The 15,291-nt window shown below is 47.0% G+C and overlaps 1 protein-coding gene across 8 annotated transcripts in view; it reads left to right on the forward strand.

Moving 5' to 3' along the window:
* The first annotated feature begins 268 nt into the window (after window positions 1-268).
* The window catches only part of LOC140211181 (voltage-dependent calcium channel subunit alpha-2/delta-2-like), a 1,200,890-nt gene continuing 1,185,867 nt past the window's right edge, over window positions 269-15,291 (forward strand). For all 8 annotated transcript variants that reach the window (XM_072280736.1, XM_072280740.1, XM_072280737.1 and 5 more), the window contains exon 1: window positions 269-384. In XM_072280736.1, the coding sequence (XP_072136837.1) occupies window positions 299-384 (86 nt within the window). In that variant the 5' untranslated portion in view covers window positions 269-298. The remainder of the gene's footprint in view (window positions 385-15,291) is intronic.

Genomic DNA, 15,291 nt, shown 5'->3' on the forward strand with positions numbered 1-15,291 from the left:
CTCCTAGCGTCCCTCCCAAAGTACATCCACTTAGCAGCCTCCCTTTCTTGACCCAGTCTCTCCACCCTCAGCATCCCTCCACTTCCATCCTCCCTCCGCCCCTTCAGCGCACAGGTTCCATTCCGCCCACTCCTCTCTTTCTCCCTCCCTCCCTCCATCTCTCTCCCACGGCCGCGCGCTTCTCCGCCGGCTAGCCGTGCGGAGTGGCGCTGGCGCGGACTGCGAGTGCGCGCTGCGCGGACGCGCCTCTCTCTCTGATTGAATGGAGCGGTGTGCGGGTCCCGGCCGGGCTGTGGAAATGGCGGCTGCCGGCGGCGCGTTGTGTATGGTTCTTCTGGTGGTGACCGACCTGGCGGCGGGCTACAGTTTCCCGGCCAACTACACGTGAGTACCCTGGGTATCAGGCGGGAGGGGGCGAGGACAACCCGGGGCTTTGGGCTGGGATGTTTGAGATGAAAAAGGTACTCCCTGGGAAAGGGGATGGGATAAGACGCTCCTGGTGAGAAGATCCCACACGGAGTGAGATGTTCCCGGGGCTCCGGGGAGGGGTGAGATGCTGCCGGTGGAAGGAGCCGAGAAGATCCCACTCGGGGTGGCATGCTCTCGGCGCCAGGTCGCTGCGACCCAGACGGATGCAATGATGCGCGTTTGGCTGCCGTCTTTCCTCGATGAGAGAGGGTCGAAGGGGGTGTAATAAATAGGAGCAGGGATAGGGGCGGCGGAAAGCCCGTGCTGTGGAGGAGCAAAACGTTGTCGTCGTCGTTCTTTTGGACTTTGTAGCCCGGAAAGTTCCAGGGAAAGGAGGGAAGAGAGCCCGGGGAACGGGGCAAGGGGAGTGAGGCCCCTGGGAATGGGGCTGTGGGAGAGAGTCCCCGGGATATGGAGCTAGGGAAGGGTAGGGTGGGGTGGGGGTTAGCTACACTGCGACACGGGGCTGGAGGGGGTCAGGTGGGAAGAGAGACCCGGGTAAGCAGGTCCAGGAGAGACGGAAGAGACTCGGGACAGGGACTGGGGAGGGGGACGAAGGAGAGACGGGCTGGGTGGTAGGGGTGTGAACACACACCCCGGGAAACAGCACGAGGGCAGAGACACCCAGGATATGGGCCTGGGGCGGGGAAGAAACACCCCGGGACACGGTGCGGAAGGGAGTAAAGGGAAACCTTGGGACGTGGGGCTGAAGGTGGGGGGGGGGATGAAGACTACGGAGCTTGGGATGGAGGAAGAGAGATTCTAGTTCTGACGGGTGTGAAGACCCGGGACCTAAGGCAGGGGAGGGGGTGTTGGTGTCAGAGACTTTGGGACTCGGGAATGGGTGTTGGTCATGGTAAGAAAGATCGACCTCGGGTGAGGGTAGAGACCTCGGAACATGAGGCTGGAAAGTGGTGAGGTTGCGGGGAGAGTGACCCCGGGGCGAACAGAGTGTAGAGAAACCTTGCGGCAGAGGGCGTGGGTTGGTGTTGGAGAGACCCCAGGTCACAGGGCTGGGGGTGGGAGAGAGAGTCCAAGCTCTGCGTCTGAGGCGGGCTTGTTGAACCCGTACAGTGTCCTGTCTCTTAACAGTGAGACCGATTTCAGAGTGGGATCGGTGCCTGGCTTTGGCTAGCAGGTGTCCTTGCCCAGAACAACAGGTGCCCATCTCTCCGCGCTGCCCTGGTTGTGTCGGAGACGGTGGTGGGGTCGGCCCGCCGCTGACTTCTCTGTGCTGTGGTGTTTCTAAGCCCTGCCTTCCCTGGCGGGGTGAATACTCATTCAAGGAGATCACTGGCGATGTGCATTTGCCGGTTTATATGTGAATATTTGAGGTACTCCTGACCCCCACAATTCGGTGTTTATCGCTGTTGTACACACCTGCTCTCCCTAACCCTGCTCCCCCCCCACCTCCGTTATTCTTGCGGTACTGCCGAGTGGGACACCACCGTCACTACTCCTATCCACTGTTTTGTTATCAATTATTCACAATAAACAACTTTCCAGTGCCGGGTGTGAGTAAGGTAGCGTGTGATGCGGCGAGGTATGAGTAAGCCGCGAGGTATGAGTAACGGTGAGGCCAGAGTGAGCGATCGCTGTGGATTTCAGCCCGACCGCCAGGTATCGGTGACGCCGCGAGATGATTTAGGGACAGGGGCTGTCTGAGTTACTGGGAGATGGTGGTGGTGGTGGGCGAAGGTGAAGAGAGAGCCGCTAGCGCTGGTAATAAAGACTGAAATTGGTGCATATATGAGCTGTCTTGCCAAGTTGTAAACACCGGCCAGCACCCGAGTGCTGGCGCATCTGCAGCGTTTTGTTATGTTCATTCTACTGGCGTCTTCAGCAAAGATGTCGAAACCGGTTGAAATTCTCCGTACAACGGGTCTGGGCAGCTTTCTGTACGTGCCGGCTCGGCTGATACGGCTTCGTGACGCCCAGGGAGAGCGCTGCTGCCCCCGAGATATCTGTTCCTGAGGCGCATTCCGCCACAGGACTTCCAATTGCCACTCGCCGCTCTCTGTGGACACGGTGATCACTCTCCCCGGCTGTGTTCCCTGTCTCGGGTCTGTGTTGACGGACACACGGGGAGAACTGCCGTGCGATGTAGCGACTGGAATCGCAGCGTGAATTCACAACCCGGCAGCCGAGGCTGTTTGCAGGCACCCTCCCGTCAGTGCTTCGGTACGGGGGTGCAGGGTTTCACCCCGCTAAGGCTGCACAGTGCCGTCTCCGCCCTCCCACCACCACTTTTAAACTCCACATGCTGAATTGACACGTGCAGTTGGATAAATGCTCGCCACTTTACTTGGCGCCTCCCGCTAAACGTCAATTTATCGTGCTCCTTGCCTTGGAGCAGGAACATTAGAAGCGATGGTAAATCTGCTCTGCCTGTTCAATAAAGACAGGAGTTGCAGACCTGAAACGTCGACTGTGTTCTCTTGCCTCCAGTGCTGCCTGACCCGCTGAGTTTCCAGCATTCGCAGTCATTTTTAACCTCAGCCTGCGCTAAACCCGCATCTCCCAATTGCCTCAAACATCTGCCTAGAGCCACGGGCGAGTTTCCGGTTACTTGTGTCCGTGACACTTGTTCCCGTGCTACACCGACATGTCCCAACCCGTACTCCTGTAGAATGGGGACGTGCCCAATCTTGCCGCTGACTGGCCGCTGCGATGCTTCAAAAGACAGGCGGATCTGTGGATCTCACCGTGTATTTGCGAGGTGTGTGCCGGTGCGAGATGTGGGTGAAGCCTAGGGGTAAATTACCCAGATTGGGTATAAGTCTACTGCGGTATATTCCAGCGTCACTTCGCGCCCGTCAGCGAGGCAGAGCTGTATTATGCTTGGTGATTTTTTTTTGTTTGAATGGGGTTGTTATATTTAGAAAGTGCCCTTGCAGGAAATTTGTTGCTCTTCGGTGCCGCAATTGTTGATGTTTTTCAGAACTGTCAAACGCCAATGCAGCTTTGTCTCAGAATAAGATAAACTTTGGACAGATTATGGGGTCTCCCACCGCACTGCAACACTAGGCAGTGCGAACTCTTTGAACACCATTAATAGCGGCTGCTCGCCACATCCAAGTAGGGGAAAAAAAACAGTTTCTCGCTACTCCCATCTGGCAGGAGGTACAGGAGCCACACCATCGGGTTCAGGAACAGTTACTCTATTACTGAATCCTGCAACCACCAGGCTCTCCAACTGGTGTAGATAAATTCGCTCACATGAACACAGAACCGATCACTGAGCACAGCCTATGGACTCCGTTTCAAGGGCTGATCAGTTTATGTATTTACTTTTTGTATTTGCACAATTTGTCTTTTGCATATCGGTGTTTATCCGTCTTTGTTTATGTATAATTTTCATTAAAATACTGTATTTCTTTATTCCCTGTGAAGAAGGGTGGTATGCAGTGACTACTTTGATAATAAATTTACTTTGAGTTTGTATCTCTTTTCATCCCATTTCTGAATGAACCACCCCTGTTTTAAGACAGTGGATCTGGCCAATGCAGGCATACTTTCCACCTAAAGGAAAAATAATCTCATTTGTGAAAATCCTCAAACACGAACTCTTGCTCACATCACACTTCCTTATCTGGGAATTCCGGGTGCCGGTGCCCCATATAACGTCAATAAGATGCCCGTCCAACACAAATCTTCTTGCAGTTAAAAAAAAACACAACATACTACTAGTTTTCTGGGTTGCTTAGTTGTGCCTGAACAAGGTCACCAATCCTTCTGAATATCAACACTTTACAGATTTTCATCGTTTAAAAATACATTGCTTTGCTAATTTCTCTCCCAAAGTGGATGCATTCACATTTTCTGCATCTACAATGTTGTTCCCCATTAACATAGCCCATCCACAGTCCTCTGCATCCTCAAGATATCTCTTTATGCCCTGTCACTGACCCATGGGGTGCCCCACCTCCATTACCATTTACTCCATGAGGCAGCCCTGGTCAGGCCCATCAATGGGTGCTGTCATTTTGCTCAATAACTTCTCATTTGGTGCCTCATTGGCATCCAAATCCCAGGGGTGGTGGTCGTGGCAGGTACATTAAGGTCATTTAAGAAGCTCTTAAAGAGGTGTGTGAATGATAGAAAAATGGAGGGTGTGTAGGAGGGAAGGGTTCGACTGATCTTAAGATCAGCACAGGCTGAAGGGCTTGTATGATGTTACATGTTCTAAGTTTAAATACATCCACAGAATACACCTAGTTTAATGTATGTGTCGGCCATAATGACACTTTTATAAATCCATGCTAAATTCAAAGTTCAAAATAAATTTAATAAATGGCTCCAGTGAGGAGTTGGAAGAGCTCGAGGCCTGATGCCAGGCAAATAACCTCTTCCTCAATGTCAACAAGACAAAGCTCAAAGTAAATTTATTATCAAAGTACATTGACGTCACCATATACAACCCTGAGATTCATTTTCTTGTGGGCATGCACATTAAATCCAAGAAACGCATATAATCAATGGAAAGCCGCACGAACAGGACGGACAAATAACCAACGTGCGAAGGACAACAAACTCTGCATATATGAAAAAGAGAGAACTAAAGAAATAAATTAGCAATAGATATCAAGAATGTGAGATGAATGTGACATTGATAGGATGCAGAAGTGGGCTGAGAAGTGGCAGATGGAGTTCAACTCGGAGAAGTGTGAGGTGGTACAATTTGGAAGGACAAACTCCAAGGCAGTGTACAAAGTAAATGGCAGGATACTTGGTAGTGTGGAGGAGCAGAGGGATCTGGGGGTACATGTCCACAGATCCCTGAAAGTTGCCTCACAGGTGGATAGGGTAGTTAAGAAAGCTTATGGGGTGTTAGCTTTCATAAGTCGAGGGATAGAGTTTAAGAGTCACGATGTAATGATGCAGCTCTATAAAACTCTGGTTAGGCCACACTTGGAGTACTGTGTCCAGTTCTGGTCAGCTCAATATAGGAAGGATGTGGAAGCATTGGAAAGGGTACAGAGGAGATTTACCAGGATGCTGCCTGGTTTAGAAAGTATGCATTATGATCAGAGATTGAGGGAGCTAGGGCTTTACTCTTTGGAGAGAAGGAGGATGAGAGGAGACATGATAGAGGGGTACAAGATAATAAGAGGAATAGACAGAGTGGATAGCCAGCACCTCTTCCCCAGGGCACCACTGCTCAATACAAGAGGACATGGCTTTAAGGTAAGGGGTGGGAAGTTCAAGGGGGATATTAGAGGAAGGTTTTTTACTCAGAGAGTGGTTGGTGCGTGGAATGCACTGCCTGAGTCAGTGGTGGAGGCAGATACACTAGTGAAGTTTAAGAGACTACTAGACAGGTATATGGAGGAATTTAAGGTGGGGGCTTATATGGGAGGCAGGGTTTGAGGGTCGGCACAAGATTGTGGGCCGAAGGGCCTGTACTGTGCTGTACTATTCTATGTTCTATGTTCTATGTTTAAGAGTCCTTGAATGTGAGTCCATAGGTTGTGGGAACAGTTCAGTTATGGGTCAAGTGAAGTTGAGTGAAGTTATCCTTTCTAGGTCAAAAGCCTGATGATTGAGAGATAATATTATGTTCCTGAACCTGGTAGTGTGGGTCCTGAGGCTCCTGTACCTTCTTCCTGATGGCGGCAGTGAGAAGAGGGCATGGCCTGGGTGGTGGGGGTCCCTGATGATGAATGCTACTTTCCTGTGACAATGCTCCTTGTAGATGTGCTCAGTGGTGGGGAGAGATTTGCCGGTGATGGACTGGGTCGTATCCACTACTTTTTATTGGCTTTTCTGTTCAAGGGCATCGGTGTTTCCATACCAGGCTGTGATGCAACCAGTCATGAACTCCAGTACATCTATAGAAGTTTGTCAAAGTTCTCGAAGTCATGCTGAATCTTCACAAACTCCAAAGTAGAGGTACTGCTGTGTTTTCTTCGCAATGGCACTCACGTGCCGGACCCAGGACAGATCCTCTGAAACGATAACACCGAGGACTCTCTTCACTTCTGATCCTCCAATGAGGACTGGCTCATGGACCTCTGGCTTCCTCCTCCTGAAGTCAATAATCAACTCCTTGGTCTTGTTGACACTGAGTAAGAGGCTGTTGCGGCACCATTCAGCCAGATTTTCAATCTCCCTCTGATATGCTGATTCATCACCTTTGATTCGGCCTATGACAGTGGTATTGTCAGCAAGCTTAAGTGTGACATTGGAGCTGTACTTAGCCTCATAAGTATAAAGTACTGATGGGGATTATGGAGGAGATGTTGTTGCCAATCCAAACTGACTGCGGTCTGCAAGTGAGGAAATCGAGGATCCAGTTGCACAAGGAGGTGTTCAGGGCAAGGTCTTGAAGCTTATTGAATAGCTCTGAGGGGTGTATGTACTCTGATAATGACTTTTACTTTGAACTTTTGAGCCTGAGGGGATGATGGTGTTGAGTGCATGGTTCAAATGAAGAACCAGTGACAGATGACATGGCATCTGCCATGGACCTGTTGTATGGATAGGCAAACTGGAGCGAATCCAATTCGCTTCTCAGGCAGGAGTTGATCAGTTTCATCACCAGTTTCTCAAAGCTCTTCACTGTGGATGTAAGTGCTACTGGACAATAGTAATTGAGGCAGGTTGTCACTCTCCTCACAGGCCCTGTATAATTGAAGCCTGCTTGAAGCAGGTGGGTAACTCAGACTGCTGAAGAGAGAAGTTAGAGATATCGGTGAACACTCCAGCTCCAGATCAGGACAGGTCTTTAGTAGTCAGCCAGGCAGCCTGTCTGGGCTAAATGTTTTCCGTGGGTTCACCCTCCTAAAGGATGCTCTCAGACTAAAATCACATGGTCATCAGGGACTGTGGGAGTTCATGAAGGTTTCTTCATGTTCTGATGGTCAATGCGAGCATAGAAGATATCTAGCTAATCTGGGAGCGAAGCCTTGTCACCTATGTCACTTGGTTTCACCTTGTAAGTGAGAATCTCATTCAAGCCCTGCTACAGATGTTGAATGAACCCTAGTGATCCATGTTTGGTCTGGAATTGCCACTTCACACCTGAGATGGCTTTCCAGAGGTTGTACCTGGACCTCTTGCATCTTATTGCCACTGACCTGGCCCTCAGCAGGTTGCGGATCTCATGGTTCATCCAGAGCTTCTGGTTGGGGAAGGTTCTGAATGATCATCCACAAATGTTTTCATGAAGTCCATGACAACGGTGGTGGATTCATTCCGATTTTCTGAAAAGTCCTTGAACGCAGCCCTGTCCACCGATTTGAAGCAATCCTGTAGCCACTCCTCTGCCTCCTGGGACCTCTATGTTGTCCTAGTCTCTGAAGACTTTCTCTTTAGTTTCTGCCTGTATGCAGGTAGGAGAAGGGCAGCCAAGTGATCCAATTTACCAAAATGTGATCTGGGCATGGAACAGTAGGCATACCTTATATACAGTAGGCATACCTTATAGCAATGGTCCCAACACACTCTGTGTGTTTTGTGTGTCACACAAATCCACCCAATCTTATTATTATTTTCTAAGTGCCATGTAACAATGTCTTTAATAGTTGTTCCCAGCTGTTGAATCAGGGTAAATATCTTGCTGTTCATTCCTCCTTTCTTAAACTGTGTTGTTACATTTGTTAATTTTCAGTCCGTAGGCTGATTGTGGAAACTGTCTTTTTGGAAAGTGACAACAAACTCAAATAGTGTCTCCATTGCTGCCTCCTTCAGATCCTGAAGGTGTTAGCATTCGGCTTAAAATCCACTAATTAAGTATTGTTTTTATTAAATCTATTGTCTTTAATCACCTCATGCTCTATACTTGCACTGTTTACAGGAACTTCATTAGTGTCTTCTTCCATGAAGGCAGACAAAAATTATTTGCTTAATTTCAGTGCTATTTCCTCATTCTTCAGTATAATTTCTCCTGTCTCCATGGTGAGGTAAATTTTTCCCTTTTTTGCTTGTCATTGGAATGATACACACACACAGCCACAGGTTTAGTATGTTTCGCCTCCTGCTCCACTCACTTTATACTTATGACTCTGAGGTTAAGTACAGCTCCAATGCCATATTCAAGTTTGCTAACAACTATTGTTGACTGGATCAAAGGTAATGATGATTTGGCATACGGGGGGAGAATGAAAATTTGGTAGAGTGGTATCTCTTACAACAACTGTCAGCAAACCACAGAGCTGATTATTGACTACAGAAGGAAGAAATTGGGGGTCTGTGACCCAATGATCATTAGGGTATTGGTGTTGGAGAGTATCCATAACCTTACATTTCTGGGTGATTTGTCCCTGGAACAGCTCTTAGGTGCATTTCAAAGGAAGCACAGCAGCTCCTCTACTTTCTTAGAAGTTTGTGCAGATTTGGCATGTCATCTAAAACTCTGATAAACTTCTATAGATGCACAGTAAAGGGGTTCCTGACTGGTTGCATCACGTTCTGCTATGGAAACATCAATGCTCAGGAATGGAAAAATGTACAAAAGCTGGAGGACACAGTCTAGTTCATCACAGAGAAAGCTCTCACCACCAGTGAGCGTATCTACAAAGAATGCTGCCGCAAGAAAGCAGCATCCATCATCAAGAACCCCACCATCCAGACCATGCTTTTACTGCTACCACCAGGAAGGAGGTACAGGAGCCTTAGGTTCCACACCACCAGCTTCAGGAACAGCTATTAATTACCCGCCAACCAGCAGAATCCTGAACCAGCGAGGACACCTTCACTCACCTCCGTACTGAACTGATCATTGAGCACAATCTATGGACTCATTTTCAATTACTCTAGAACTCGTGTTCTCAGTTCAATGGATTAATTAATCAACTCATTTATTTGTTGGTTCTTTCTGTGTTTGCACAATTTGCCAGTCTTTGCTTGCAGCTTCTTAATGATTCTATTGTACTTCTTCGTTCTACTGTGAATGCCTGTAAGAAAACGACTCTCAGGGTAGTACTTGCTGACATCTGTGTATTTTGATAATAAAATTTACTTTGAACTTTTCACTACCAAATCTGTGTTTTACATCAACATAGTTTATACTAATGCTACATTAATTTATTTTTTAAATCTCTGCACATTCTCACCATCTCCTCCCAGATACTGCCACTCACATACAGTGCCGATAAAAAGTGTTCACCTTCCACCCCGCCCCCCCCCCCCCATCACCACCAGTTTTCAGATTTTATTGTTTTACAACATTGAATCACAGTGGATTTAATCTGGCTTTTTTTGAGACTGATCAACAGAAGAAGATTCTTTTGTGTCAAAGTGAAAAGAGATCTCTACAAAGTGATCTAAGTTAATTACAAATATAAAACACAAAATAATTGATTGCATAAGTATTCACCCCCTTTATTATGACACACCAAATCATTACTGGTGCAGTCAATTGGTTTTAGAAAGCACAGAATTAGTTGAATGGAGATTTGTTTTTGGAAACTCATGTGCAATCAAGGTGTTTCAATTGATTGTAGTAAAAATACACCTGTATCTGGAAGGTTTGACTGTTGGTGAGTCAGTTTCCTGGCAAAAACTACACCATGAAGACAAAAGAACACTCCAACTCACTCCGTGAAAAGGTTGTTGAAAAGCACAAGTCAGGAGATGGATACAAGAAAATTTCCAAGTCACTGAATATCCCTTGGAGTACAGTGAAGTCAATCATCAAGAAATAGAAAGAATATGGTACAGCTGTAAATCTGCCTAGAGCAGCCGTCCTTGAAAACTGAGTGACTGCACAAGAAGGGGACTCGTGAGGGAAGCCACCAAGAGACCGATGACAACTTTGGAGGAGTTACAAGATTCAGTGGCTGACACGGGAGAGACTGCGCATACAACAACTGTTACCCCTGTGCTTCTCCAGTTGCAGCTTTATGGGATAGTGGCAAAGAGAAAGATACTGTTGAAAAAAAACGCACGCAAAATCTCAGCTAGAGTTTGCCAGAAGACGTGGGAGATTTTGAACTCAGCTGGAAGAAGGTTCTATGTCTAATAAAACCAAAATTGAGTTTTTTGGCCATCAGACTAAATGCTATGTTTGGCAGAAGCCAAACACCGCACAGAATCAAAAACACACCATCTCTACCGTGAAGCATGGTGGTGACTGCATCATGCTGTGGGGATGCTTCACTGCAGCAGACACTGGAGGTAGAGGGCAAAATGAATGCAGCAAAATACAGGGAAATCCTGGAGCAGTCTGCAAGAGAACTGCGACTTGGGAGAAGATTTGTTTTCCAGCAAGACAATGACCCCAAGTGTAAAGCCAAAGCTACACAAGAATAGCTTAAAAACAACAAAGTTAATGTCCTGGAGTGGCCAAGTCAGAGTCCAGACCTCAATCCAATTGAGAATTTGTGGCTGGATTTGAAAAGGGCTGTTCACTCATAATCCCCATGCAATCTGACAGACCTTGAGCAGTTTTTTAAAGGAAAATGGGGAAAATTGCAGTGTCCAGATGTGCAAAGCTGATAGAGACCTATCCACACAGACTTGGTGCTGTAATTGCTGCCAAAGGTACATCTACTAAATACTGTCTTGAAGGGGGTGAGTAATTATGCAATCAATTATTTTGTGTTTTATATTTGTTTAAATTTAGTTTAAATTTTATATTTGTTTAAATTTAGTTCACTTTGTGGAGATGTGTTGTCACTTTGACATGAAGGTGTCCTTCCTGCTGATTAGTGTCAAAAAATTCAAATTAAATCGACTGTGATTCAATGTTGTAAAACAATAAAACATGAAAACTTTCAAGGGGGCTGAATACTTTTTATAGGCACTGGGCATATGAGTGGCCATTTACAGTGGCCAGTTCACCTGTGGGTCTGGGATGTGAAGGGAAACCAGAGCACCAAGAGGAAACCCGGATGCCCACAGGTAGAGTTGTCAGCATCCAAGGTCAGGGTTCAACTCTGCCTGGTGCTGCGAGGCGTAAAAATAATAATTCCAGATTGTTTATTCAGTGCACGAGTGTAAAATGACTTATTCTGGATCCGATGCAGCATGAAAAGCACAATAAGAGATGACAAAAAACACAGTCGGTGTCCGTATTGAAGCAAACCTACAAAGCACAGTGTAACAGTAAGATTAGTTTGTATTCATAAACTGGTTGAATGTACATAAGTGATGCTGGGCACAGGAATATCTACATAAGGAGCAGGAAATGAACAGGTGACAAAGTGGCTCGGCAAGAGGAACTCTTCTCGGTAGCAGCAGGGCCTGTGAAAACACGGTGGGACAGTGACTGTGTCAGTGTAGGTATGAGGTGTGGAGTGTGACTGTAAAGTGTCAGTACACGGGGCGAGGGGGAGGAGTGGCTAATGTGTATGTAGTGGTGGTGTTGGGGTGGGTTGATGGGTGGAGGTGTTGATCAGCCTTATTCCTTGGGGAGAGTAACTGCTTTTGAGTCTGATGGTCCTGGTGTGGATGCTGTGTAGCCTCCTCCCTGACTGGAGTGGGACATGAGCAGGGTGGGTGGGACCCTTCATGATATTGCTGGCCTTTAGCCGGCACCTTTCTGTATATAAGTCCTTGATGTCCGTGCTGGTGATGCGTTAGACGGTTTTAACCTATCCGCTGCAGTACAGTTTCCATACCACACAGTGATGCAGCCTGTTAGGATGCTCTCAACTGTGCATCTGTAGATGGGCTTGAGTATAGATGTGCAAAATCCAACTCCCTTCAGCCTCCTCAGAAAACAGAGGCGTTGGTGGGCTTTCCAGATGGTGAAGGATGTGTTCGGGAACCATGTGTGGGATGTACCAAACTCCCAGGAGTTTCCGCTGATGTGATGCGGGGTGAGAGTTGTGACCGTTTTCCTGAGGGGATAACCATCTCCTTTGTCTTCTGGACATTGAGGAAGAGGTTCTTTGCCTGGCACCAGGCCTGATGTTGTCCACATCTCCTCTTTAGACTGTGTCATCTTTGTTGGTGATGAGCCCACCACAGTGACTCAAACTTCTGCGTCACTGTGTCACCTGTCTTTAGAAAGCTTTTTGTCTTTCTGTCCTTGTTGTCTTTATATTCCTCATAATCTATCTTCCCCATCAGTGCTTTGGTCCTTTGCTGCGTTCAGTAACACAGGACTCTGGCTTACTGTTTCCATTATTATCAGTCTCTTCTTTGCCCTGACAGAACCTCTAACCTCTCTAGTTAGCCATGTCTGAACCACTTTTCCTGTTGGGAAAGTCCTGAGTTAGCGTGCATCTTTACACCCAACCTGCCTCTCTGCTATTTACAGATACTAAATCAGTTAGCGTGGGAACTGAATGCATGCAGCATTGAAGCTGCAGCCCGGGGTGAAAGTTCAACTAATAAAGCAAGAAATTTTACATAATAAGTCTGGTGGCGTAGGAATGAAAAATGACAGATTGTTGTGAAAAGCCTTGCACAAACACTCTTCTGAAGAACGGAATCTCCCAGGCTAATCCAGTCTGGCCCATATTTGACTCCTGTCCCTTATTATAGACTCTCAGTGAAGTGGCCAGTTGCGACAATTACTGTGATGCTGAATTCTAATTTATAAAATGAAGACTGAATGCAGGGAAAGGGAATCAGAACAAGAGGTCATAGGTTTAAGTTGAGGAAGGATATAATTAAAGAGGGACTTCTTCATACAGAGGGTGGTGGGTACTGTATATACGACCAGCTGCCAGAGGAAGGCATTCTTCAATTATGTGAAGAACAAAAGGATGACAGGAGTGAAGGTAGGACCGATTAGAGATAAAGGTGGGAAGATGTGCCTGGAGGCTGTGGAAGTGAGCGAGGTCCTCAATGAATACATCTCTTCGGTATTCACCAATGAGAGGGAACTTGATGATGGTGAGGAGAATATGAGTGAGGTAGATGTTCTGGAGCATGTTGATATTAAGGGAGAGGAGGTGTTGGAGTTGTTAAAATACATTTGGACGGATAAGTCCCCAGGGCCTGACGGAATATTCCCCAGGCTGCTCCACGAGGCGAGGGAAGAGATTGCTGATCCTCTGGCTAGGATCTTTATGTCCTCGTTGTCCACGGGAATGGTACCGGAGGATTGGAGGGAGGCGAATGTTGTCCCCTTGTTCAAAAAAGGTAGTAGGGATAGTCCGGGTAATTATAGACCAGTGAGCTTTACGTCTGTGGTGGGAAAGCTGTTGGAAAAGGTTCTTAGAGATAGGATCTATGGGCATTTAGAGAATCATGGTCTGATCAGGGACAGTCAGCATGGCTTTGTGAAGGGCAGATCGTGTGTAACAAGCCTGATAGAGTTCTTTGAAGAGGTGACCAGGCATATAGATGAGGGTAGTGCAGTGGATGTGATCTATACAGATTTTAGTAAGGCATTTGACAAGGTTCCACACGGTAGGCTTATTCAGAAAGTCAGAAGGCATGGGATCCAGGGAAGTTTGGCCAGGTGGATTCAGAATTGGCTTGCCTGCAGAAAGCAGAGGGTGGTGGTGGAGGGAGTACATTCAGATTGGAGGATTGTGACTAGTGGTGTCCCACAAGGATCTGTTCTGGGACCTCTACTTTTCGTGATTTTTATTAACGACCTGGATGTAGGGGTAGAAGGGTGGGATGGCAAGTTTGCAGACGACACAAAGGTTGGTGGTGTTGTAGATAGTGTAGAGGTTTGTCAAAGATTGCAGAGAGACATTGATAAGATGCAGAAGTGGGCTGAGAAGTGGCAAATGGAGTTCAACCCGGAGAAGTGTGAGGTGGTACACTTTGGAAGGACAAACTCCAAGGCAGAGTACAAGGTAAATGGCAGGATACTTGGTAGTGTGGAGGAGCAGAGGGATCTGGGGGTACATGTCCACAAATCCCAGAAAGTTGCCTCACAGGTGGATAGGGTAGTTAAGAAAGCTTATGGGGTGTTAGCTTTCATAAGTCGAGGGATAGAGTTTAAGAGTCACGATGTAATGATGCAGCTCTATAAAACTCTGGTTAGGCCACACTTGGAGTACTGTGTCCAGTTCTGGTCATCTCACTATAGGAAGGATGTGGAAGCATTGGAAAGGGTACAGAGGAGATTTACCAGGATGCTGCCTGGTTTAGAAAGTATGCATTATGATCAGAGATTAAGGGAGCTAGGGTTTACTCTTTGGAGAGAAGGAGGATGAGAGGAGACATGATAGAGGTGTACAAGATAATAAGAGGAATAGATAGAGTGGATAGCCAGCGCCTCTTCCCCAGGGCACCACTGCTCAATACAAGAGGACATGGCTTTAAGGTAAGGGGTGGGAAGTTCAAGAGGGATATTAGAGGAAAGTTTTTTACTCAGAGAGTGGTTGGTGCGTGGAATGCACTGCCTGAGTCAGTGGTGGAGGCAGATACACTAGTGAAGTTTAAGAGACTACTAGACAGGTATATGGAGGAATTTAAGGTGGGGGCTTATATGGGAGGCAGCGTTTGAGGGTCGTCACAACATTGTGGGCCGAAGGGCCTGTACTGTGCTGTACTATTCTATGTTTTATGTAAGTAGTAGAGACAGGTACCATGACAACATCATCAGGTGGATTGGAGGAGGATACTGGTGAGGACAATGGCAGAGCAGAGATGGCTGAAGTTTCTGTGAATAGTTCACAAGATGCAGGATAGATGTGTCCCACAGAGGAAGAAGTTCTCAAATGGCAGGGGTAGGCAACTGTGGCTGACAAGGGAAATTAAGGACTGCATAAACTCCAAGGAAAAGGCATATAAGGTAGCAAAAGTGAGTAAGAAGTTGGATGATTGAGAATCTTAAAATCCACCAAAAGGCAACTAAAAAAGCTATAAGAAGGGAAAAGGTGAAATATGAGGGCAAACTAGCCAATAGTATAAAGCAGGATCCCAAAGATTTTTCCAGTTATATGAAGAGTAAAAGGGAAGCCAGAG

This window comes from Mobula birostris, chromosome 16, assembly GCF_030028105.1.
Source record: "Mobula birostris isolate sMobBir1 chromosome 16, sMobBir1.hap1, whole genome shotgun sequence".
Classification (NCBI taxonomy): domain Eukaryota; kingdom Metazoa; phylum Chordata; class Chondrichthyes; order Myliobatiformes; family Myliobatidae; genus Mobula; species Mobula birostris.